Here is a 26,569-nt window from a genome sequence, read left to right as displayed (position 1 = left end):
CTGGACACTTTGAACACCCAGTTCAAGCCAGTTCTCTTTTGGGGTCGAGACCCTAAGTTCTACACCTGGGTCAAGCTGGCACCTGCAGGGCTTCTCAGCCTTTCTGACACTTATGGCTGGAGATCTGTACTGTAGGCTTCCCATTCCACAGGCCCCAGGAGTTGCAGAAGGAATCTATGGCAGTCAAGAGGGCCCAGGAAATTTGAGGCAGCCAGCTCTGCTTAGTGTTGGAAAAATCAAGCCAAAATGCTTTGGTTCTTGTGAAATGGAAAAGGAATGGGAATAGAATGGAGTTTCCCTTCTGCTGGGAATTTTGAAAATTGTAACACTTGTTCTAGACCAGACAGAAGGTTTTTCTGAAATGTCAGCATTTTCTGTAGAGCTGAAATTCCATGTTTTGACCTTAAGCCAGCATCTCCTGCTGCGGGTTCTGCGTCCTGCTCTTTGCCCTCTTGGAATCCGTGCACGCTGGTTGAGGCAAAGTAAAAAGGTGACAAGCGACATTATTCCCTTGCATAACTTGCTCGTCAGCTCAGAAATGCGGCGCTTTCATCAGAAGGCAGGGAAGAGGTTGTGGCTGGGCAGGAATCGTGGAGGGCTTCTGTGAGCACGTCTGTCTGTGCAGTAGCCGTGAGCAGTACTGTGGCTAATGGCTGCTACTGTTATAGCTCATTATCCCTTTAAGAAATATTGAGCTAAAAGAAGAAATCTGAGTGCTGATTCATAGGCAGTCTTTGAATGCGGCTGGGAAATCCCCTGCTACGGGCAGCTTGTGACAGAGAAAAGTGTTCAAGTCGCCTGTGAAGAGATGTCCACTCATACGGAGCTAGCACGGGGTGTCGCTTCCTGAGCTAGCTCCAAAGAGTCTCACTCAGAGGGTGGAGACTGGCTGGCAGTCTGAATTTTCCCCCAGTTTCACTTTCTGCACTTAGGCTTGTTTTGGGATTGGCTAGTGACTCAGCCTGTGTGTTGGTGTGAGACTCCTCACCAAGTCACTGCAGAAATGAGGAAGTGCTGGATCCCCAATGCTCAGTACAGTCGGAACCTTCCCGAGGAGCAGGTTGCGAAGCGGCTGCTAACCGCCTGGTAAGTCCCCTAGTGCTTTTCCCCCGGCAGAACCGGTCTCTTTTCTCCTCTCTGTAGCTCTTTTCATATTCCTTTGCGCAGTGAAGAAAGAGGCACATGACCGGCCTCTGTGATTTCCCCCTGGCAGCCTCCCTGCCTGCGCACGCTGCCCTGCTGGCTGGATGCCGGGGTTTGGCTTTGACGTAACTTGTGGGAGTCAGAATCCTCTGCTTGTCTGGCAGGGACTGATGGGGACAGGGGTTTTTCTCTAGGAGACCTGAGAGGCCGTGTCTCTAAGCACTGGCTGGTGAATGCTGGTGCCTTTGAAAAGTTATGAGGGATCTGAAAGCACTGAAATGGGAGAAATGATACTTTCAGATCACAAATGGGACCCAAGCTGCAGATGCTCTCAGCTCCTCCCAGCCCTGAGGCCTAAGCTGGGGACAGGAGAAAGTCAGAGGTCTGTTTTTCAGTATTGCTGCAATCATTTTATTAAAATCACCATGTGGTAGGATGGCATAAAACAAGGCAAAGCTTGCACTGCTTCCTTACATCTTCCGGCATTGTCTTGAGCAAAATGTGGGAAGCATTAAGGTTGTGCTACTGCCTGTCAGAAAAAACACAGTCCATACTTGCTGTTAAGGTGAAGGAATTTATAAACAAAACTCTGGTCGTTATGTTTTTTGATTTTTAAACAAGATGAATATAGCTAATAAGCAATGTTAGCAGCACACTCAGTTTAAAGGCCATTTGTACCCCTTTAACACATTCCTGACTGTCTCTTCCTCCCCTTTGCCCTCGGGCTGCCCTGTACGTGAATCTGGTTCCTCTGAGTTCAGTTGTCCTGTTCCCCCATTTACTGTACTAGCACTTGCCCATCTAAATGCTCATAGCATCAGGGTCACTGTTAGTTGTACATGTGTATCATTTTTCTAGGTCAGAGATACTCTGACCTTGGATCCCTTGGCTTGTGCTTAAACCTCCCCCCCCGGCTCGTCACGGAAAAGGTTATCAAAGCATTCTCGTCTTTTGACAGCCCGTGTTAGGTAGTCTTTCCTGCAGCTGTGACTAATGCAACCCTTGTGCTACAGTATTATAAAGTACTGTTGGGTTTTAAAAATTTGAACTGGAGCGTGTTTGCTGCAGTTCACTGAGCGGTGTCTATGGGATATGTTGCTACTCTTTTCCTTAATGCTGACTGCTCAGGGGGCTTCTGAGCCAACCAGGACTGAGTGCCTCTGACAGGCACTAATTGTGAGTCCATCACCAGTGCATCTGAAAGCCTTAATATGATGGAGCTGTTAGCAAAGCTGATCATGCTACTGTCTTAATACAGTCCATGTTTTAAAAGCTAGAAGCTTAACTGCACAAAGAACCTGCTTTACAGCCACAGCAGTGAGTGCAGGCAGGGACTGGGGCTATAATAAAATACCTGGTTTGAAAAATTCATGGATATACTTCATGAATTGTAGCCTGTTGGAGTGTTTTATGTTTCATTCTACTAATATGCTAGGCCAGATGGATCTATGGAGCTATTCAAAATGGTAAGACAGCAACAGCAATTGTAATCATAATTAATCATAATCTGATAATCTGACACCAAGCAGGGGGAGTGGTAGATATGTTGGAGGGCAGGGCTGGAATTCAGAGAAGCCGTGTCAAATTGGAGGACTGGACCAAAAGAAATGCCCTGAGGTTCAATAAGGACAAAGTCCAAAGTCCTGCACTTAGGATGGAACAATCCTATGCACTGGTACAGACTGGGGACTGACTGGCTAAGCAACAGTTTTGCAGAAAAGGACCTGGGGGTTACAATGGATAATAAGCTGAATATGAACCAGCAGTGTGCTCTGGTTGTGAAGAAGGCTAACAGTATACTGGGCTGCATTAGTAGGAGCGTGGCCAGCAGATTGAGGGATTATTCCCCTCTATATGACACTGGTGAGGCCACATCTGGAGTACTGTGTCCAGTTTGGGGCACCTTACTACAGAAAGTATGTGGACAAACTAGAGAGAGTCCAGTGGAAGGCAGCGAAAATGGTTGGGGGGCTGGGTCGTATGACTTATGAGGAGAGGCTGAGAGGACTAGGCTTATTTAGTCTGGAGAAGAGAAGACTGAGAGGAGATTTAATAGCAACTTTCAACTACCTGAAGCGCACGTTTACATGAGATGTTTACTGTGCAGTTGACTAATTAACTGTGCAGTAACTGTCTCAGTATCTACATGTGCACCCCTATTACTAATAAACGCTGCAGCTTGTATATACAAGTACTACCCTGCTGCAGAATTTTTTCACGTGCAGCAGTACATGTCCTGGCTGACTGGAACACAGGGTGTTTCAGTGTGGGGCTAACCGAGCTGGGGGTCACTCTGCCAGTCCAGAACTGCTCCGACCAGGCTCCATGTGCTGTGAAGCAGCTGCTTGAGGTGCTTCAGTGTGGGGGCTGCCTGCTGGCTAGCCCCTGCACTGAAGCAACCTATGCCCCCGCCAGCTGGGGCAGCATTCAAATGTGCGCTGCTGCCCACAAAAAAAACTCTGCAGCAGGGTAGTACTTGTAAAATCAGTACTACCCTGTACTACCCTGCTGCAGAGTTTATTAGCTGCATGGGCATTTGTGCCTCAGTCAGCCCCTCCGTAGCACATGGAGCCTAGTCGGAGGAGCCCTGGGCTGGCAGGCTGACCCCCAAGTCCCCTGCCAGCCTAGGTTGCTCTGACCGGGCTCCACATGCTGGGCACAAATAATGCCATATGCTCTTGAGTCTTTTGCTCCCGGGAACATGTTCAAACAGCATGCCTGGGAGCAAAAAACTCTGGTGCAATTAGCTCAAGAGTTTATTGATACACAGTAATTGCACATGTAGACAGACCCAAACAGTGGTTACAAAGAGGAGGAGCTAAACTGTTCTCAGTGGTGACAGATGATGGAACAAGGAGCAATCATCTCAAGTTGCAGCAAGGGAGGTTTAGGTCAGATATTAGGAAAAACTCTCTCACTAGGAAGGTGGTGAAGCACTGGAACAGAGAGGTGCTGGAACCTTTATCCTTGGAGGTTTTTAAGACCCGGGTAGACAACTGCTTGGCTGTAGTTGAGGGTGGTACTGCTCTGAGCAAGGGGGTGGATTAGATGACTTCCTGAGGTCCCTTCCACCCCCAGTTTTCCGTGATTCTATGACTGAGCCATGGTGTTCCCTGGAGTGCTTCCACCGAAACCATGAGAGTTCCCCAGGGCTGAATGTGATCTGTAAGGCCTGTCCTTAGGTTGTTTCACAACAGACTGTATGTCCACATCGTGCCCAGCCCACAGGGGGTGAAGCCAACTAATCTGTCCAACTAAGAGTTCCCCCGATGTTATCATCCAAGTTTCCTATGCCCACCTCCTTGACATAAGGAGCATGTCTATGGTGTGGCTGAAATACCAGTTTAGTATAGTATAGTTGCTCTAAGCTGCTGTAGATCCAGGCTTGTAGCACACTGGATGGAGCAGCTGCAGGGACAGAGGCTAGGTGAGAGGAAAATTGTGGGTGAAGGGGATAGGGGAGACAAGTAAAGCTACAGGCACCAGAGGAAGGCAGGCTGAACAGCAGGACCCTAGCTGCCCAGTTCTCGCCCCCGTCTCCTAGTTTATTTAGCTCCAGGAACTCCCCTGTAACAAAGCTCTGTACTCTCTCTCCCCTTGATAGAGATCAAGACACCTCCCCACCCATTTCCCTGGACAACTCTGACTCCCCCTCCACCTCCTTGCCTAACCCACTTCTGATGAGCCTTAATTCTTCCTTACTACCATTCCTCCCTACCTCCCTACCAGAGCTCTGGGCTCCCGTGATCTGAGCCACACATTCGTTTTCCCCCTCTCAACTCTGCTTGCCTTCCACCCCACATTCTCCTCATCTAGGAGAGCTAAGGCCATAAGTTCCCAGTGCCGCTCACTTGTCTCTGTTCCACCTTCTCCTTCCGTCTGTGGGGAGCATGTGCCTGCTTCTCTGTAGCCAAAGTAAAGGGTAAAGCAGTAAGCAGGTGGCTTCTTGCTCCTACTTCATGTTGGGCTACAAGTGAGGATGGATCAGGCAACACCTAGCTGCCTCTGTTTGATTTGCTGCCACAGGTGCCAAGGGTTTCCTGTCTTACAAGAACTCTTTGCTTCTTTCCAGAGGCAGGTGCTGTTTCCTGGACGGCAGAGCTACCAGGGGTGAAGCGCATGGCTGCGGAGGCTGGGCTCTTGCCTGTGCCCTGGGAAGGACAAGTTGCCCATTAAGCGATGCTGAAAGGTGAGCAGCACCTTGGCAAAGTCTGAAAACAGTTTCTGCCTTTGCTGCAGCTTATAGTAGCTGCCACATCTCTCTCCTGCTCCCCAGAGCTTATTGGCTTGGTTGAAGTGCTCATCCTTATGCTGCCAGCTTGAAGTGGGACAGTGAGTCTCTTGAGACTTGGGGACAAAACTTTCTTTGTCTAATAGACATCTAAGTAGACTTGACTGCCTAAGTGCCATCCAATTCCACCTAGCCTTAGTCCCTGAAAAATAGTTGATGCAGAAGGCAGGTGGGTCACTTCCTGCTGATTAATTTTTTGTGACAGTCTCAAGGCTAAGATGATGGCGTATTATAGAAAGAGGAATGCTGGTGGTTTTTAGAGTCTTGAGCAGGGTGTATTAGGATTGCACTTAGGCCTGTACTAGGTGGAAGATTATCCAATCCTTGGTGTTTTAAAGGCCCAGCTGCTGTAGGCACATGATGGTGGGAGACACTTTGCTTCCATTTAAAATAAAAAACAAATTTCTACCCGCACCTTGTTTGCAGAGGAAATGTAGAAAACCTGAGCCCTGAACTCCCCTGCACCAAAGGCACCAGAAGACAAATGGAACAAACTCTGCATTCCTTGTGGTTTAATTCTGATGATGTTTAAGCCAATTTTAGGCTTTTGGGGATCTGACTCATGACTTTTAATGTCAGTGATGAACAATAGTGTTGTTTCTCTTCCTAAACTCAACTTGGGCTGAAATGTGGAGAGACAATGGGTGTTTTCATACCAGCTGCCTGCCACATGCTCTATGTTGCTAAGCTACTAGGGCCTATTGAGTTGTGGAGGGCCTGGGAGGGTCTTTGGCAAGCCTGGGAGCACTGATAAGAGACATACCCTGTCTGTTTGGTTCCCCTCTGCACATGCCAGTGCTCAGACACTAGGCAGGTTAGCCAACTTGATTCATCCCATGAGTGTGCACCAAGAAGCACCTCCAGGATGCACAGCTTGAGCGTGCCTCTGAGCGTGTGCTCACAGTGGCCTCTAAAGCAGCTACACTGCTTCATTTCAGGACCCTGGTGCATGCTGAGGAGGCCTGAATACATAGGGTGCAGTTCTCAGGCGTGGCTTGGAGGGGGCATAGACAAGGCCTCAATGAGGTCTGCTTTGTCAGCCAGATCAAAAAGGTCTGTGGTCCAGAGGTGTTTAAACCCTCTGGGTTTGAAAACAGTGCGCCATATCCTAGGCATTGGGTGCCTGTCGGCTTTCAAAATCTGTTTCTTCAGCACCCCTGTCATATGTCTGGCCAGTTCAATGAGGTGTCACAGAGAAAGGCAAGCCTGTGGCCCCTGAATGCTCCTTCTTGCCAGGGCCCATGCTCAGGGACTGCAGTCAGTACCCTGCCCCTTAGGTGTTGAATGAAGGCTCCTGGTACCATCCTTTCTTCCATCACACCCAGGTGGGGACAGGCCTCAATCGGGCACCAAACAAATACCCAAGAAAATAGTGCCCTGCCTTGTGCCAGGGCCTCCTTTGCTCCACAGCAAAGAGAAGACCCTGCATGGGTGAGGGCCCTGTGTGCCAGGCCCCTCTTCTGCTGTCTTGTCTGGCCCTTGGGTTTCCTAACAGGGCTGTTTCTGTTTCCACGTAGCCATTGTGATCACCGAGCAGCCAGTCTCTGCCTCCATCCCTGCCGGTTACCCTCTCACTCTGCGATGTAGAGCGGAGGCCTGCACTTCCCTGCGGTATCAGTGGTTCTCCCAGCACCAGGTAAGACCAGGGAAAGCCAGTCCCATCTCTGACTGCAGGAGAGAGAGCGCCCTTTCCCTAAACCATGTTTATGGCAGCTCTGGAAATGACCAAGCAAGAGAATGCCCTTTAGTCTTGGGACGGCAAAGCCTCCATGCCTGAGTAGCGGCCTGTATAACTGGTTGTGTGGACAAGAGCAGGGAGGGGTTGGAGCATGGGGCCCACTGCAAGGAGTAAAGGAATACCACAGTTGCAAGGAATTTGAAATCAGCTAAGGCAAAGTAGCCAAGGGGCAGAGAACAAGGAAAGACCATGGGTCTGAGGTTGAGGAGCTGAAAAGAGAGGACAGGTTTCTAGTATCTGGGGATACAGGAGCAGAGAAACATGGAGTAGATTCAGAGAAATTGAGAGATAAAAGGGACTCGAAGAAGCTATGCTTTCTGTACTGAGGCAGGAACCCCCCTGCACTGCGGAAAGGACACTGATACCTAGGCCACCACTGAGAGAAGTTTGTCTAACCGGTTCTTAAAAAGCTTTAGTGATCATGAGGCAGCCTGCTCCAGCGCTTCATTACTCTTATAGTTAGAAAGTATTCCCTGATATCCAAGCCAAATCACTTTTGCTGCAAATTAAGCTGATTTATTCTTGTCTTCTTTCTGTTTCCACAAAAAACAGTCATGATCTCCTTTATTAAAACCTTTTCTCTGAACAAGTACATCTCTAAGGTGCTACCCTGCCCTACCTTCTGCCTCACTTCACACTAACTCCTCCTTTCTTTTATGTAATGGAAGAATGTTATCATATCGAAATTCACCTTTTACAATGGAAAATCCACAACATGAAAGCAAAAGAAGCCAGATTACATAGTGACTGACAGCTAGTGCCTATTGCCTAACCTTGTGCAAGAAATGTAACATCCTCCTCTTCCTTGGATCTCTTGAGAATAATTAGCAACTATTTCCTCTCCATAGAGTGGCAGGACAGTGACGGTGCCTTCCTCTCCAGGCTTTACCTGTGGCAAGTTAGTGTGTGTTTGATGTGTTGGGTGTTGTGCCTGATAGTTGTTTGAGATAATTGTTTGCAAAGTTTTTAAAACTAGGTTAGAGAAACATTTGTCTAGAATGATTTAAACCAGGATGATCCTACCCTGAGCTGGGGGTTCGACTAGACGACCTTCTGAGGTGCCTTCCAGCCCTACTCATCTATGGTTCTGTGATTCCCAGGAGATATGCCATTTGCAAGTCTCTGGCTAACACACACAACTCTGTTATTAAGCTTAGGCTGTGCTTGTTTCTTTCCCAGACCTGAAAAAGAGCATGTTATGCCTGAAAGCTGGTCTAACATCTCTGATATAAAAGAGAGATCACCAAAAAAGCCTTCCTTCTTGCATATTTCCTGGACCATCATGGCTACAACAACACTTCAAGCCTACTATAGTCTTGTCCCCCTTCTCTTGTCTTTTCTGCATTAAACTAATTCAGTTTTTTCTACTGCTGTGCAAAGACCATATTATTTACCCCTCTTATTCCTGTTGCTGTCCTTTCAACTCTGCAAGTTGTCTGTGTTGCTTAAAATATGATGTCCAGAGCTGGATGTAGTATTCAGGTGAGGCCTCCCAGTACCAAATAGAGAGGAGTAATTATGTCTCATGTCTTACCTGTGACACAGCTGTTGCTAGCTCCCAGAATGAGATTTGCCTTTTTGCAACAGCTTCTCATTCAGTTTTTGATCTACATTTATCCCCAGATCATTTTCCTTCAGTATTGCTGCCTAGCCAATTATTCACTGTTTTTATTTGTACATTTAATTTCTCCTGCCTAACAGTAGTACTTTCCTTTTTTTTAACTGAATTTGTCTTTGATTTGGGTTCATTTCTCCAACTTGTAATGATAGTTTTGAGTTCTGAGGCTGTTCTCCATCATGCTAGTGAACACCTCCTACTTGGGTGTCATCCCCAGATTGTATAAATGTACTCTCTGTTCTGTCATCCAAGTCATTAACTGAAATACTGAACAGGACCACACCCAGCACAGATCTTTGAGATTTCCCACTTGAGATGTCTGCCCAGTGGAATAGTGGACCATTGATATTTCCCCTTTGAGAGGAGTTTTTCACCTCTTGTGCTTCCACTTGCTGTTGGTTTTCACTTACACCCCAGTTTGCTTATGACAAAATGACTTGGGATGGTGTCAAGACCTGTAGGAAAGTGAAGGTTTATTGCATATACTTCTTTCTACTTTATTTACCAGGCTAATTGTTCTGTCAACGAATGAATTTGTATTGGTTTGGCACGATTTACCTCTGAGAATCCATATTAGCTATATTTATCACTTTTTATTATGTTTTAGGTACTTATTAATAGATAAACAGTTTTGTTTAGCAAGGAAATTTGCAGCAGACTTTGGAGAAAGGAGGGGGGTTTCCGGTAGGTGGAGAATTCCCCATCCCCACCCCCTCCTACCCTATGTGTTTTAGATCTTCTCCAGAGGTGTTCAGCTTCCTGAGAGACTAGAACATAGGCAAAGGGAAAGCAAGTACCTGTAGGTGGGGGAAAAACAAGACTTGGATACAGGCGAGAAGGACTTGAACCTGTAGACCACAGAGTTAGCAGAGGGGAAAGAGGCTAGCATGTGAAAGAGGAGGCCAAAAATCCCAGTGAGGCTTGTGGGCTACATGTCATGGCAGGTGTGAGTGATGGAAAAGGGGGAGGTATTGCTCAGGGAGGTACAATGGAGATCAGAGAAAGGCAGCCAGGTCCTGAGAGAATACAGCCAGGGGAAGCAGACTTGGACAGGAGAAGGGAAGGAAGGAGCCTGCTCAGTGACAGAGGCCAAGCAAGGAAGAAAGTGAAAAGAAAGAAAGCAGCAGATCTGCAAGGGCCATCACATAGAAGCTGAAATCACCTCATTGAGGAGAAGGGGGTAGGAAAGAGGGGGAGACAGGAAAGGGCATGGACTGTTGGGAAGGCATGAAAGCCAAGAAAGATCAGATCTCTCCCACCAGATGTTTATGGGAAACTGACTGCACAGAGCAGGAGCCCTTGACTGTGAGCAGGGATTCTGCCCTTGCACAGGAAACTAGCTGTTACTCTGCTCCCAAACCCTGCCCCTCCACTGCCTGGTGCTACATGTCAGCATTATCCCTGGGACTAGCTCCTTGGGCAGGGCTCTCCTTCTCTCCCACTGAGTAGGGAGACCAGCTGACCCTACGTGCTCACAGGAATCGGCAGTGACACAAAATGCGTGGTATTTGGTTACCAGGCTCCGAGTATTTATTGTAGCAGAGCTCAGTGCAATGTCTGGGTTAGTAGTTCTCAACATTTTAAGGCTTGAGGCACCCTTTGGAAAATGCTAGCTCTTCTTTTTCCCATATTTTTGTCTATAGAAATAACAGCAGTTTTTCTGTGCAAAGAACTCAAAGACAACAACTAGTTAGAATATTTTTAATTCTATAGATTCTTATTTGAAACCTCTGTGTTTAGCTTGTGAATCATGTTTGCACATCTAACAGTGCTATCATTGTGTGGCAATTTGGGGCACCCTTGAAAGGATCGCAGGGCAGCCCAGGGTGCTGCAGCACCCTGGTTGAGAGTCTCTGGTTTGGGTGTTGAAGTACTAGAGGACAGTGACACTTCCCTCGTGGGCATAGGCATAGTTCTCCTCTGCCGAAGTGTTATCATGATACACTAACATGTAAGGTGAAAACACTTAGAAACTGAGAGGAATGGCCATTTGCTTGGCAGATTCTCCCCTCCATGTATATACATGCACACACACTTGCATGTCTACATCCACATGCACATATACCTGTTCATATGTACACAAGTTTGCATATACAGGCACACATGTGCACGATCACCTTTACTTTCCTAGCAGTATCACATCAGCAGGGTTTTCATGCAGTCCCTTCTTAGCAAGGGAAAGGGCCCCTGTTAAATCAGGGCTTTTGGCTATACTTTCTTATTAGGATGAATCTTGCTTCTACGACCAGGTCAGCAAACACAACAGGAGTGAAAGGAAGGGGAGTGCTCTGCTCTGCCTGCTTGTTTCATTCAGTGGATTGCTACTTGCAGCACACTTGCACAGCCTGGAAAAAGCAGTTCCCTTTCCCCACAAAGTGATATCTGGCAGCAGTTGTGCCAGGTCATGGGTGGCCAGGTCTGGGGTTCAACCAGGGTCAGAAGAGGCAACCAAAATCTGAGTGGAGCATGTAGAGTTGTAGTGTAGGGGAGTCAAGAAGCCAGAAGATCCATCTGGGGAACTAAGTCAGAGATCCAGAGGGTTGGGCAGCACACAGGGTCAGGAGGCGAGCCAAGTCAGGTATCCGGGAGATCACACCAGAATTGGGTTAGGGAGCTAAAGGGTCACCATTCTCAGGGTCCACAGGCAAGCCGGGTCAGGTAGCCAGAGAATCCAGCAGAGATAAGCCAAGGGTGAGGCAGCCTGAGTACAAAGTTGAGTCTTGTTGCCCAAATACTTCCTTCCCTGTGTCACTTGGGTAAAGGGTAAACTGACCCTGGCTGGCCATTTTTGTTGTAGGGAGTGGGTGGGTGGCTGGGCCCAGATAATAAGTTCTGACCACCTATGTCCACTCCAAAGCTTGGCTGAGGAAGTAAAACACTGGGATGAGTGGCTGAACAAGGTGGGCCAAGGCCCCAAGTTCAAGACCACAGAAGCAGTTTGGCCTGACTCCTTAGCTCATTCTGATCAGTTCTTTCCCCACCAGTGGGCTGCTTTGGTCCGTCTTGTTGGATGTGCTGTAGGACAATGGAGCTGAGTTTGGGTTGGGCCAGTCAAGGAACCAGAAGGATGGGAAAGAAAACAACCAAGAGAATGGGGTCTGGGAGGATGCTGCCATGACTGTGTAGGGCTCTGAGGCTGAAGAATTGCTGAGAGCTGTGAAAAGGGCTCACTTGCCCAATACTCTTCTTTGCCTCATCTATCAACATAGCTGACAGGGACTTCTCTACTTTAATATACCTCCCTGAGAGCCTGCTGGTGTCCTGTGGTTACAGACATACCAGTGAAGAGGGAAGATTTGTTGCTATTTCCCACTGCCTGCATTTTCTTTCCTTATTTAGTCTGCTTGCTGCCAAATTACTGGTGCCACTGAGCCAGATTTGCTCATCACTCCCAGTGAAACCCAGCTGTACATCTGCAGGATCAACGACTTGCAAAGAAACATCATCTTCTCTAACTGGGTGAAAGTGGAGGTCCATCAACATATTGCCAGAGGTACGAGCACTTCTTCCCCTCTTGCCTTCCTGTGCCTTCCTGTGCATTTGACCTGAATCCTTCTGCCGGGTTTTCACTTTCTCTTAGGACACAGAGACCCTCCAGGCCTGTGGATCTTCCCTGGCAATATGTGGGGCCAGACCATAAAATTGAGGTACCAAGGAAAAGCTGGCTTCAATTAAGTGACCATGCAGACATCTTTAAGTCAAACAGCTGTGTCTGTGCTCCTGAGTAAACTAAATCCTGTCATCTTTCCACAAGTGTTTGACTCCCCCTGTTCATAACACTTTCTACAGAATTCCCAGCCACATCAAGCTCCATTTGAAATCTGCAATGGGATGGGGGAAGTAGCAAGTCTTAGAAACTGGGACGAAGTAAACCAGATAACTTTAAGCCTAAAGGGCTTTAAAATGTTCACTTGGTGCTGGAGTGCCGTGGAAAGGTGTGTTCAGAGAAGTGGGTGGCTGTAGACCAGTGGTGGGCAAAATGGCAGATTCAGCCAGCAGCTGGACTTCGTTTCCCAGCAGCCCCTGCCCACATTGCTATGTCTAGTTTCCATGGAGACCCCAGGAGCCAGGGTGCTGTTCAAGTGTGGGACCATTGTTTCCATGGAGACTGGCCTCAGCAGCACTGGCAGGGTGCACAGCTGGGCAGGGAGTTGCTCCGGGGCCGGGGTTGGGATTTTGCAGCGGTGACAGTGTGGCCTGGAGCCAGGGCAGAGCCACAATCTACTGCCCACCCTGCCCTGGCTCTGGACCACATTGTCACCACCTCAAGATCCCAGCTCCAGAGCAGCTCCCTGCCCTGCCAGTGCTGCTGGGGCTGCTCTCCATGGAAACCCTGGTCCCTCGCTGTCATGGTGCTGCTGCTGCTGGGGTCTCCAAGAAAACTGGTTGCAGCGATGTGGGCAGGGGCTACTGGGAAATGAAGTCCACTGCAGGCCAGACTGGCTGACTTGAATTGGGTTCTGGAGAGTGAAAATATGATGCAGTTCCAGAAACTGCTTGATAGGGAGAGGCTTGCTTTGGGATGGTGAGAGGCTCTGGGAGTCAGGCCATGCCTTGAAGGTGAAAGCAAAGTACACTGGATGGATGGGAACTCTGCTGTGGTTTGGCGCTCTGCAACCCTGCTGGCATGGAGCCTTGCTGTGAGGAGCCACTTCTTACCATACGATGACCAATGAGAAGAACACTATTGCCATTCATTTGTAATGTTGCTTTCTAGACCTGCTCCCGGAACTGTGGCAAGGAGAACCAGTCCTAGTCATCAACCCAACTGTGTTGGAGGTGAAAGTGGGCAAGGAACTGCAGCTCCAGTGTGCAGCCCTGGGTATCCCAGCTCCGCACTACCAGTGGTATCACAATGGGAAACCCATGGAGGATAAGAAGAAGAAGAAACTCTTGGTAACATTGTCTTAAATGGCTTATAAACTTTGGCAACATGGGATGAGCATAGGAAAAGAGTGTACATAGCTGGGTCATGAACACAAGAGAACCCTCTAGCCCCAATCAGTCACAGTGTAGCATGTGTGGTGTCTGGAAGTTCATCTGCTGATAGGATTAGGCAGGAAAGGCCTTTGTGTGATTGATGTAACAGTATGTTATCAACATCTTTGTTGCTAGAAGCCAAGATGCTCTCTGACTTTCTGCAGCCATGTGGAACATGGTTCTGTACCACAGGTGGTGGCCAGACAAGGTTCAGCTCCCAGGGCTTTGGTTTTTGTGATCAGCCATTCTGCCACGGAGCGCTTGCCCCTTCCAGTCTGTCCACCCCTAGAGAAACCACTTTGCACCTGGGTACATTCCCCTTCAGACAAGGTATGAACTCTTTGTGGTATTTGAGTCTGCAGGGCTGCCTAACAGAACCCAAGTATCTCCCTTGTCCCTTGGATGGCTGGGATTTTTTCAGAGGCAATAATGAAGGACGACAGAAGATCCGTGTGGCTTCTTTCAAAGCAGTGGTGTGTTTCCCTGAGAAATCCATGTGGTTATGTCAGTCTGTAACAAAGCCAATTTAATTCTGGGAGGGTTAGCTTCATGAGGCATTTAACTGGTGAGTGAGTGATCGGGGTGCCACATATGGAGAGAGGTGCTCAGGCTCTGGTGTGCCAGTAGTTGGAGATGTTAGATGACTGTAGGGCTGTATTGGTCCTCTCATCTGGAAAATAACAGTCATGGCTCATAATCGTATTTGCTGCTTTAGCAACTAGCTAATTTACCCATGACAGGCTTTTGAAGCCACTGTTTTTAACTGCCTTCGTCATTATAGAGGTGTTGCAAAAGCACATCCTTTTGGCCAGCTAAGCCAGGCAGAGAGAGGATGCAGGAAGGGGAAGATAGGAAAGCAGTGAAAGAAGATGGGGAAGGAAGATGACGTTGCTTGGGGATGGGTGAACCTCAGGTTCAGATCTCAGCTGTTGTTTTTCAGGATCAACCCAGACTTACTTTCCTCTTTTTGGCTTGGTCTCACCAGGGCACCTTTATGGGTCAGAACAAAGCGCAGCGGGGTGGTGGCCCCACTGGTGGCATCCATGGTGGCTTGCTCCCCCTCTTCAAAGCTGTTTAGTCCAATCAACAGGTTTCCAAGTGACTCCCCAAGAACCAACCTCCAGAAAAAAGCATAAACCTCATTGTGTAATTCCTCAACTGAAAGCATGTGTGCTGTGATTCCATTCTGGCCACTTCCTCTGTCCTGATAGCAACTAATTAGGATGTCATCACAGTTTTGTAGCTGTAGCTGAAGCCTTAAAAACCCCAAATTATTTTAAGCACAACCCATTTGTGCTGGTCTTTTTGTCTCTGCCTTCTACTTATTTTACCAAGAAGGTCAAGCCAGACTCTTGCTTTGTCTCCCTGGCTTAGGAAATGGGCCTAAAGAACAGCCTCATCTCTTCCGGTCCCCCACCAGATCTTACCAGCTGTCTGATCTCTGGGGCAAGATGCTCTGCCTGTGCTCTTTGACGGGATACATCTGGGGAAACTGGCAGATTGCAGGGTTTGGGATCTGGACCTCTTGGGGGATGTGTGGAGAAGGTTGGCTGAAGGTGCAGGAGGGCTAAATGGAGGACACTTGAGGGCAGCTGACTTAGTTATCTTCCTAATTGGGCCTGCCCCTCTTTTTTTGATTGGCCCTCACTTGTTGGAGAAGCAAGACCCTAGGTCAGTGGGGGCCAGCCTTTTTGGCAGGTGTGACACAAAGGGAAGCTGCTGGGCTAATAAGTGGCACTCTGATCCCCTGCCTCTGCTCAAGCTGCTAGTCTGCTTTCTGCTTCCTGCCCTGGGTTCCCTGGCCAAGTTGCTGCTCATCTTTCTGTTTTCTGCCCTGTGCTCCCTTCCTGCTCTGCTGCTCTGCTTGCTGCTCCCTGTTCTATCTACCATTTTACTGCCTGTCCCCTCCCCAGCATGCTGCATGCCACACACACCGACTGTCCATGTGGTCACCTCTGCCCTAGGGGATGGCACTTACCTGTAGAAGTTTTATGTTAAGGCCCCAGACAGGAAAATGTTGCTGGCTCCTGGACATCCCTCAGGCTGAGCAAGCAGCTGGTTCACAGTTTGGATACAAGACTGGGGACTAGAAGAGGCAGACAGGCTCTGAGCCCCAGGGCAGTGTTTCTCAACTTTTTTTGGCTCAAAGAACTCCTCTGTAACTTGGGTGAATTGAGAAGTACCTAGTTTCAAAAATGAATGATGTATGACAGGCCCAGTGTGTGGGGAGGGGAGGGGATCAACCAGATGGGGACAAGCCTGAACCTGTGCTTATCTGCTTATCTCCTCACAACTCATGGCACCTTTGAAAGGATCTGGCATCTTTCAAAGTATCTGGCAGATCTGCAGTTGAGAATCACTGCTCCAGAGGAAGACTTTAGTCCTTGTCCTCTGAGGTGAGTTAAGTAGGTGGCCCAGCATCTCCCTGTGTTGGGTGAGAAGAGCCAGGACCGGGGAGGAGGTGGAACTGAAGAGTGAGTGAGAGCTGCTAAGTCTGCTCAGTGCTCTAATTGCTCAAGGGCAAATCACCTGGAGTCTTTAAATGTGGACTGGGCATTTCCGAAAATGCTGTCCTCGCTCTGCCACAGGATGCTGGGTAGGAAGTGGGGATTGTTGAGTGATGTGTGGGATCAATCTAAAGGGTTTTCACAGTCCCTTCTAACCTTAAAATCTATGGGCATTTTTACATGTATTCCCAATGTGGTGCCAGGCACTTTTAATTAGAGTGACTCACTAATTAAAAGTACCTGCATGTCATGGGTATTGGTGGTGCAGCATGTCCCTGTGCTGTGAAAATGTCAGCAGGGTGCTTTGAACTAATGCACATCAAACGTGTTTTATTTTAAAGCACACCACTGCCATTTTCTCATCGTGGAGACGTGCTGCGCCACTGATGCACACCTGTGAGGCTGCCAGAGCACTTCAATTTACGTGCTCCAGCAGACTCAATTAATCGAATCTGCTCCGACACACAGGATTTCCAACATCTCTGAGCAGGCTCCCTGCATGTGTGCAAGCGCCCTATGATACTGCATAAATCTGGTCACCATGTCAGGGCTGTAAATTGTACCTCTACACACCAGGTTCTCAGCTGACTGCAGGGTGGTGTTTTAGAAATCCCACTCAGGGCTTGGTTCTTCAGTAGAAATGTACCATTTCCTAGTTTCTTTCAGTGTCCCTTATACACTGTATTATCTGTATCACTCTTCACTACTGAACATGCAGAAACAACTTTAGGCCTCATCTTCTCCAGGGGAAAAGGGGCCCTTTAACAGGTTCAGGTTAACCTGTGCTAAAAAGCTTGTGTGGATCCCAGTGGAAATCAGGCCCTATTATCAATACTTTTTGGAAAGAAATGATAACCAGAGTTAATATGGTTTTGAGTACAGCACAGATACCTTTGGTAAGTACATGCATTCTTGGGTATGTACCTGAGGCGTTCTAATTGAAACCTTCCCAGATTGCACTCTTACAGTGGGCCTTATTTGTGACATCCAGGATTATATTACTGTGCTGGAAAATCAGGACATCTCCAAAGGTCAAAACATGGTACCAATGTACAAGTCACCCTTGCCCTGATGATGCAACTGGCATCTGTGAAGAGGGTCAGGTTTTGCAGGCATAACTGCTTCCACAAGTTTGAACAATTTCTTTAGAATACTTTGGTGACTAGCTTATTTCTCTTTGCACACTTCTCTCTTTGTCTTTTTATCCTTTCCTCTTCCCTCCCTCCTACCTTTTTTCCCCCTTCTTTCTTTCTTTTTTCTCTCTCTTCCCCTTCTTTGCTTATGATAAACATGTAAGTAGTTTAGGTTGATATGTGTAGTTGACACATGTATTTCAGATTTTTGTGTTGCGTTTAAAAATCAGTAAAAACCCCCCCACAAAAAACTCTAGTGTGGACAGGACAGTTGTAGCATGGATATGTCTCAATAGGTCCATGTGAGTGCAAGGCTTCCCGCTGTGTGCCCTGCTAGGGTTCACTCCAGCCAGCTAACACCCATTACAATTCCAGCTGCCTTTTTGCACAGTAGGAGTGCAATCCCTTTTCTTCTGAGGTAGACACAGTGTTGGCAGGATAAATGGCAGGCTGTGGCCTTGACCCTTGTTTTCATGGCAGTTTCTGTGCTGCATGGTTCAGTGCAAACCAGAGAACACATGTTCTTGAATTACCCCAAACTGGCCCTTTTTGTCTGCAGCCTTTCACAGAGTGCTTGTGTTGACATCTGCCTCCAGGTGTCCCTATTTGGGGAACCCTCATTTCATATTTGTGTATTCCCATGCACATTAACCACATTCTGTTTAGCTTCAGGGATAAAATTTGACTTCAATTCTGAAAGGTTTGGAGTCTGAATTCCAGTAAAGTTTTTATTTTCCTTTGGACTTCCTTTCTCTCTTCTGGTGCCAATGCAGATCATTTGTTACGCAAGAATCCTGTGAATTAACCAAGGGTTCTGCCAGGCTTGGAGGTGATAACACTAACCCCAGCCCTCCTATGGAAGCATTAGGAATGGTCACATTAAACTAGTGAATCCAGAGCTTACTGGTTTCTTATTGCTCCTGTACCTGGAAACTTGTGGCTAAGGTGGTAGCCTGGGACAGGAGATCTGCATTCAGTGCCTTGCTCTGGCCCTGAGAGCAATGTGAAAGGCAGAACCTTTTGGGCTTCAGCAGTTTGGGGGCCTCAGAAGCTGGAACATGGGGCCACAAAACCAGATCTCAATAATCTGATGTTAATTTCATTCCATCTAGATCAACTCTGCGAAGGTCAGTGACTCTGGCACATACCTTTGCTGTGCAGCCAATAGTCACGGAGAACACTGGACCAATGCGGTGGACGTTCACATAGGTGAGCACAGCTGCATAACATCCTGCTTCATTACAAAGTGGTGTTTAGGTTGAAATGTAATGGGAGGAGAGATGGATTGGGTGCTCTGGTCTGGAGGGGCTGCACACTGCAGGGATGGGGCCAACAAACACAGTGCCATAGGCATTATCTCTGGGTCAGCCTTGTGGGGTAAGCAGTGGACTGAGTGCCCTGGGTTTGGTGATCCAAGATGCTAGACTTGGGCATTGATTCCTCCCCTGGTCAGGGACAAGCCTCAGCAGCCAACGCCAGTGCAAGAGACCTCTAATTCTGGATCCCTTGACTTTTGGGAGCTCAGTGTAAGGCTCTTTATAGCCATATGAGACTCTTCAAGAGCATCCAGAAAACAGGCACTAGATTTTGAACTGCCATTCTGAAAAATAGGAGGTGAAGTGTATCTTGGGCAGGTGGACAACATTCCAATCCCCAGGGACAATGCAAGGAGAAGGCATAGACTGCATTCATAAAGGCATTTTAAGGGGCAATTGTTGAACTGAAAAACCTATCTTGGTAGCTCCAGCAAGAACAAATGCAGAGAGACATTGCACGGATTTGGAGAGAAGTAGGAAGTGTGCTGGCAGTCCTATTCTGGCTGTCAGGGAAACAATCTGCAGAACAGTTTCTCACACCCAGGAAATACTAGATCTGAATTAGCAACCCCAGTGGAACTGTGCCAGCTCCTGCCAGCTGAGGATGTAGATATCTACCGGCCCCTGCTGACAAGCCACCCAGAACTGTGATAATAGCATTCCTGGAATTCCAAGATAAGAGAAGTTTCAAATTTAGCCAGGGAAGTGGGTCTATAATTATAAGGGAAAAAATGACAGTCTTCCCACATGTCTGGGCAGCTACTCAAAGAAATGCCATTTAGCCCTGTAAAAAGACTGAAAAGGGGAGCCTGTATTTTAGAGGAGCCTGCAAAGTGCAGAGTTCTATATAGGAGTTGAGTGAAATTCCTTTGTAATCTAGGAGCAAAGATTTTTTTTTTGGATTTACTGGAACCAAGTTGGGCCTTAACACTTCAGCAGATCTGTACTTCTCAAAAATCCCAGAACAAGAAAACAGTGGAATGCTGAGAGCTTAACCATCTGTCTTCTGCCTGTTTCAGATTTAGAAAAAGAGTTGTTTATGAGGAAACTTTAGCTGCATCATAGGAAACCTGTTGCATTAGGATGTGCCTCACAATTCTCACTAGCAATCATGGTCAATTGAGATGCAAACTTAATATTTCTTGTTCAGAATAGTTCTGGAGGACAAAGACTGGGCTCTCCCTGCAAAAAAGTAAGCTGTTATTTACAAAATCTTATGCCTCTGTGAATTTAGTTCAAGTCAGTGAGCCCTGACAATTTACACCCCAGAGTACTCAAGGAGCTGGCCTGCATCATAGCTCAGCCTCCGGCACAGATCTTCGAGAGCTCCTCGTGCTCTGGTGAAGTCCCCGAAGATTGGAAGAAAGCCAATGGGGTGCCTACCTTCAAGAAAGGGAGGAAAGTGGATCTGGCAAACTACAGGCCCATCAGCCTGACCTCCATCCTGTGGAAGGTCTTAGAAAAAATGAGCAAAGAGGCCATTCTCAACGGACTGGCCGATGGCAACACCCTGAGGGATAACCAGCATGGGTTTGTTGTGGGTAGGTCTTGCTTGACCAATCTTGTTTCCATCTATGACCAGGTGACCTATCACCTGGACAAGGGGGAAGAGATTGATGTCATATATCTTGACTTTAAAAAAGCCTTCAATCTGGTATCCCACAATCACTGTTTGGCAAAACTGGCCAACTGCAGCCTCAGGTCCACCATGATCCACAGGCTGGGGAATTGGCTCCGTGGTCGGACCCAGAGGGTGGTGATTGATGGAAGTCAATCATCTTGGTGCCCTGTCACCAGTGGGGTCCCTCGGTGCTCTTTCCTTGGACCTATTTTGTTCAACCTCTTCATTAATGATGTGATCATTGGAGTCAGAAGTGGACTGGCTAAGTTCACCGATGATACCAAACTTTGGGGTAAAGCATCCACACCTGAGGACAGGCGGGTAATCCAGGCTGACCTTGACAGGCTCAGGAAATTTGCAGATGAGAACCTGATGGTGTTTAACACCAAAAAACGCAAGATTTTCCACCTTGGGAGGAAAAATCTGCAGCATGTCTAAAGGCTTGGCAGTACTATGCTGACTAGCACTATGGACGAGAGGGACTTTGGGGTCAGGATTGACCACAAGATGAACATGAGCCTGCAGTGTGATGCTATAGCTGGTAAAGTAAGCAAAACCCTGGCTTGCATCCTTAGATGCTTCTCAAGCAAAACCCAGGATGTCATTATTCCGTTGTACTCGGCCTTGGTGAGGCCACAGCTGGAGTACTGTGCCCAGTTTTGGGCTCCACAATTCAAAAAGGATGTGGAGAAGCTTGAGAGAGCCCAGAGGACAGCCACGCGTATGATCAGAGCTCAGGAAAACAGACCTTATGACAAGAGGCTGAGAGCCATGGGACTCTTCAGCCTGGAAAAGCACAGGCTCAGGGGCGATCAGATGGCCACCTATAAGTTTATCGGGGTGTTCACCAGGACCTGCGGGAACATTTGTTCACCAGAGCACCCCAAGGGATGACAAGGTTGAACGGTTATAAACTCCTTCAGGACTGTTTCAGGCTGGACATAAGGCAGAGTTTTTTTACTGTCCGAGCCCCCAAGGTCTGGAATGGCCTGCCGCTGGAGGTGGTTCAAGCACCTACTTTGAACGCCTTCCAAAGAAACCTGGATGTTTTTCTTGCTAGGATCCTATGACCCCAGCTGACTTCCTGGGGCAGGGGGCTGGACTCGATGATCTTCCAAGGTCCCTTGCAGCCCTAATGTCTATGAAATCTATGAAATTAGATGGTCTAGAAGGTGCCACTCTTCCCTGCCATCTGCCTTAGGAAATTACCATACTTAAATAGCATATGCCAGGAGAATCCCCAGGTGCCTTGTTAAACTGGATTTCCAGTCCCTTTGAGGTAGAGCTAAAGGGTGTTTATAGGTGTGTTCTGAGAGGGGGTGGGGAAGGCTTAAGTAGAGTGGCTCTGAGAACCGCTTGAATTAAAGTGCCTGAAATGTCATGTATATCAGCGTCCCTGTGCTGAAAAATGGTGGTAGGGGCACTTTAACTAAAGTTCATTGAAAAATAGACAGGGGGAAGGTGGGCACTTTAAATAAAGCTAGTTCAGTCTGGGGACGCTGATACATGTGACACCTGGGGTCTGCTGGAGTGCGGTAATTACCATGCTCCAGCAGACTCGATTAATCGAGTCTGCTCCGACGCGTTGTTATTGTGCATTGGAGCAGCCTCTCTGCACACGTATAGGTGCCCAAAGAACCTAGCCCTGTACCTCCTTCTTCACCCAGTAGCTGGTGAAGTAGTCAAAAGACAAAGGGTGTGATTGAAATAGGGTTTGGGCTTGAATTAAATACCTGAAAACATTGGGCATCTTTACACATGCTCCAGGGGTAAGAGTGGGTGGGGGCACTCTAATTAAAGCATTTGCAGCATCTCGTGTATCAGCACTCTATTGCTTCAAAATGGTGCCAGGGTGCTTTAACTAAAGTTCATCGGACAAGCTTTAGCGAAAGTGCCCCCACCACCATTTTGAAATGTAGAGATGTCGATACATGAGACTCAGAGGGTGCTGGAGCATGCTAATTAGCATGCACTGGCAGACTCGATTAATCAAATCTGCTCTGATGTGCTGTAATTATAGTCTGTTGGAGCAGCATCCCTGCACATCTACAGACACCCACTGAGGCTATGTAGGCATCCCTAAAGCATCTAACAGCAAATACCACAAGATATAGGCTGACAGAGAAAGGACTCATCAAATAGACTAGTTCAGATGGAATTCCACTGAGTATTAGAATATGTCTACACCATTACATTCACGGATGAGTCAGGCCCTCTGAAATCAAAAGAATGACTTTAAAAATCATGGGATTTATTACATCATTTTAAAGGCAATACTTTTGAAGTGTTGCTATTTACTTTATCTTTTTCACACCCTTAAGAATTCCCTTTTTAGTCTTTCCCACTTATCCTTGCAGGCTAGGAATTTATTTTTTGTTTGAATGAAAATCAAGTTTCCCAACTAATCCCACAACTCTAGGAACTTGGGCTTTCTGAAAAAAAATCCAAATATTACAGGAAAATCATGATCATGGGTGATGCTGTGCTAGAGACCTTTCTGGGGCACTCAAATCAGAGGAGTGAGCTGTGCCATCCTTTGTGTTCATACACTATTTTTAAAGGTATGCAGTGTTAGCTGATGAGATACATCACCAAAGAAACAAACTGATGTTTTTCAACTGCAGGGACACAGCTCCCTCTGGGCTTTGCACCCGAAGCAGGGGTTGGTGATTTTCTCTTCTCCCCATAAGTGTGGAGTTATGCTGGTATTGGTGGATAAAGCTCAGGCTACCATCTTGGTGGGGCATAGAGGGTAAACAGCACACTCAGACCCACAAAATGCATAGCCTGTGTAGAAGTATATATCATTTCTGACTTGCCTTTACCTGCCTGTGTGGTGGAGTAATTGAGTGCTATAGAGAGTCATGTGCTTTAAAATGTGCATGGTAACTACAATGGTAACCACAGCACTGTGCTGAACTGTGGGCATGGAGCCAACCACTGGGCATACAAGAAGAAACCTCAGCACTTCCATCCTGAGCTTGAACTTCTTATCTACTCAGTTGTTCAGTGTTAGAACTGAGCCCAGTGGTGTTGGATCCAGTCTTGTCTTGGTGCCAGACAAGTGATTGGAGTAACGTTGTGGGATCCGAGGTGAAGGCTTGGGGTTGATTTTTCCTTGTCTCGTTGCAGGTACGTGTTGGCCAGATACATTCTTTGGTGAGTGCTGTTCCTCTCCCTCTGAAAACAAATCAGTGTTGGAAGTGCAGTGAGTTTGTGAGATGTTTTGTTGGATGCACTTCTAAAGGCAGCAGCCCCTTTCCTTTGCTCCAGTAGCCCCTTGGCACATGACTTATATTCAGCTTTGCACACAGAGCATGCTAGGAGTCCCTTGATCATAACCAGTCTGGACCCTAACCTGTACTCCCACCATACTGAAATAGCTAGAGTCTATTATGTGGCCCAAATTCCCTCCCTCTGCCTTTTCCAGACCCTTGATTCAGCCCATTAAGAAGCATACATGCAAAAGTGGGAAGCACAGAAAAAAGTGGCACTTAGCCTGAAAGCTGATGACAGCCATCTATCCCCTGCTGCCTTATTCTGTGGGGTCCCTCAGTGTCTGGCATTTGTAAACATGCCCATTGAAGAGAACCAGCACTTCCACGAAATGAAAATCAGATTTTCTCTAACATTTCCACCAGGACTGAAGGCAGCTATGAAATGACTGCTACAGGGACAGCACAGGTGACATTACAGTGCTAGTACTTGCCAATGGCAGGATGTCACATGTCATTGTCTGCAGCATTGCAGTGTTTCCACATAGAACTGGGGGAAATGTTTCAGACCAAGATTATATTTGCAGAAGAAAATGCAGGTTTGGGGTCTCCTGAAACTGTGTGTGACTTCAGGTTGAAATCAGCAAATAGTTTCCTCTGAAAAACAATTTGGGGTGGAGGGAAGAAAAATCCAAGCATTTCATTTTAACATTTGCCAAATGAAATCCTTTGACTCTTTTTGTTTCAAAATGATGCTTATTTTCTTACTCTTATTTAATTTAGAATAAGTAGAAGACATGGAAAAACATGAAGTAAAATATCTTGGGGTTTTTTTTTGGTTTTGGTACATACTCAACAGAGATGCAGGGGCAGAGTGGTTGAGGTGGCTCCAGAGGTGTTGAAATTGATCCTTTTTCCATACTCATGCCAAAGGATGTCCCCACTTGACCATCTGTAAATAAATACTTGGTCATCCGGGCTGGGGAGTCAAGAGCAGCCATCAGTGATGCTGGCTGCATCCCTTCTTTGCATGCTGCATTGTTCCTTTGCGTACCAAGTTGGCATGCCTTAACCATGTTATCCCCACTGAAGCCTTTGGCATCAACAGACTTCCTAAAAATAAGTTACTTGCACAACTGTGTTTCCAAATATATGGTATAATACATTGATCATATTGATCACACACCCTACTATAATGATGCCTAAATCTTACACGAGTAAAACTGCAACTGATATCACAGTTACATGTATAAGGCACCTATAAGTATGTAAGTGTGTGTATATTTACATTATTTGGATTACACACACACACAATCTGAATATGATATATTCAGATTATATTTATATATGTATATATACATACATACACACATAGAAACACACCCTGGATATGTATGGCATATATAGAAATCCAGGAACCCATGTATGAATATACGTATGTGCATATACACACCTCAGATTCGTATATATACTATATTCAGATTATATGTGTGTGTATACACACACATATTCAGATTCACCCTAATGGCATATAAAGGAGAAGGCAGGCACTCCAGGCCTGAGATACCATATGCACCAGTAGTTTTGCTGTTTATATGCAGTGTCATCTTGAGTAATCAAAATGATCTCAGGAGTTCTGGTGTTACTTGACTGAGGTCCTGACACTTCGCGTGTGGACTGATGGCTTTCGTTGTCATTTGATATTTCTGCAGCAACTGACAAGGTGGCACTTTTGGTGGGCAACAACCATTACCAGAATCATCCTAACCTGATGGCTCCCATCACAGACGTGTTTGAACTGAGCCTTCTTCTAAAGAAACTGGGCTTCCGGGTGGTTTCGCTTCTGGACCTGAACAAGGTGGAGATGATGATAGCAGTCAATCAGTTCCTGCAGCTCCTAGGAAAAGGGGTCTATGGTAAGTTGCAACCTGAGAACCTCCACAAAGGGAGCTTTCCTTTCAGTAGTGGCAAAAAAAGAGTCACCCAGCCCTTCAGACAGCATGACAGTTAGCAATGGTTGGGATTAGCGGAGAGTCAGGGATATCTATGAAAAGGTTTCCTAACACCTTTACTTTAAATAAATAAACAAATAAATTCCAGCTGTCTTTTGAAAGAGCTCAGACCCCTTTCTGCTCAGGATTTTTGAATATTGTGGGAAAGTAGTCCTGGGGTTCAATAGGGGTCTTTTACTAGCCCTATGAAAACTCAGTCAGATTTGCCTGAGTTACGAGCGGATAAAAATTGTTATTTCTTGTCTATTTTGCTCAGCTCATTATAGTCTTAAAAATCCTTAAACTTCATCTGGCACTGTGCATGTACTTTTTCAATGTCAGAAGCACAGCAAAAGGTAGGGCAGAGTGGCATCTTGCATACTAACTGGTTTAGAGAAGCATGAGCTTTCAAAGGCAACAACCTATTTTTGTCAGATGCTGTGAATGGATCAGTTAGTGTCTAAAGTGCCATCCTGCCCTACCTTCTGCCTGACTTCCGACTAATGCAGCTAACTACCTCTGAACTTCAAAAGCAGTGGACAGCCACAGTAACCATATATTGCTTAAAAGGAGGGGATTTACTCTTGGGAACACATCAACTTAACCGATGTAACTGGTTTGTCTGTCTCATCCTATTCCTCTGTTAAAAGGAGAGTGGGTTGTTAACACCCATAGAGAAGAGAGCGATTACCAGGAATCAGATTTATAATGAAATCAATTGACTCACTCAGCACTGCTTAAGCGTAAATGCCACTGCTACTCCCAGGCAGTTGGTTTTAAAATTTGGGTGGAGTGGGAATCAAAAGTGGGGTGCAACACCCCCACCACTGGATCTACCCCTATATATTCATATACTGAAAGGGGCTGGGACTTTCAGGAAGAGAACTACAGTTCACGGCTCAAGCAGTTACTGGTTACTGAAAATAACTGTACTCTATCCCTGGTTCTGCCACAAAGTTCCTGTATCAGTCTTGGAACTCATTTCATAGTTTCATAGTTTCTAGGGTCGGAAGGGA

General features: G+C 46.9%; 1 protein-coding gene across 1 annotated transcript in view; it reads left to right on the top strand.

The window, feature by feature from the left end:
* The first annotated feature begins 576 nt into the window (after nt 1–576).
* Nucleotides 577–26,569, top strand: part of LOC109288803 (mucosa-associated lymphoid tissue lymphoma translocation protein 1-like) — a 60,340-nt gene continuing 34,347 nt past the window's right edge. The window contains exons 1-8 of the mRNA XM_019504563.1: nt 577–1,086; nt 5,216–5,332; nt 6,952–7,070; nt 12,130–12,283; nt 13,508–13,686; nt 18,523–18,619; nt 23,480–23,506; nt 25,275–25,478. Coding sequence (XP_019360108.1) covers nt 5,323–5,332; nt 6,952–7,070; nt 12,130–12,283; nt 13,508–13,686; nt 18,523–18,619; nt 23,480–23,506; nt 25,275–25,478 — 790 coding nt within the window. The 5' untranslated portion in view covers nt 577–1,086; nt 5,216–5,322. The remainder of the gene's footprint in view (nt 1,087–5,215; nt 5,333–6,951; nt 7,071–12,129; nt 12,284–13,507; nt 13,687–18,522; nt 18,620–23,479; nt 23,507–25,274; nt 25,479–26,569) is intronic.

This window comes from Gavialis gangeticus, unplaced genomic scaffold, assembly GCF_001723915.1.
Source record: "Gavialis gangeticus isolate Ggan-Ray unplaced genomic scaffold, GavGan_comp1, whole genome shotgun sequence".
Classification (NCBI taxonomy): domain Eukaryota; kingdom Metazoa; phylum Chordata; order Crocodylia; family Gavialidae; genus Gavialis; species Gavialis gangeticus.
Note: the sequence above shows the minus strand (reverse complement) of the source record. Positions and strands in the feature narration are given on the sequence as shown.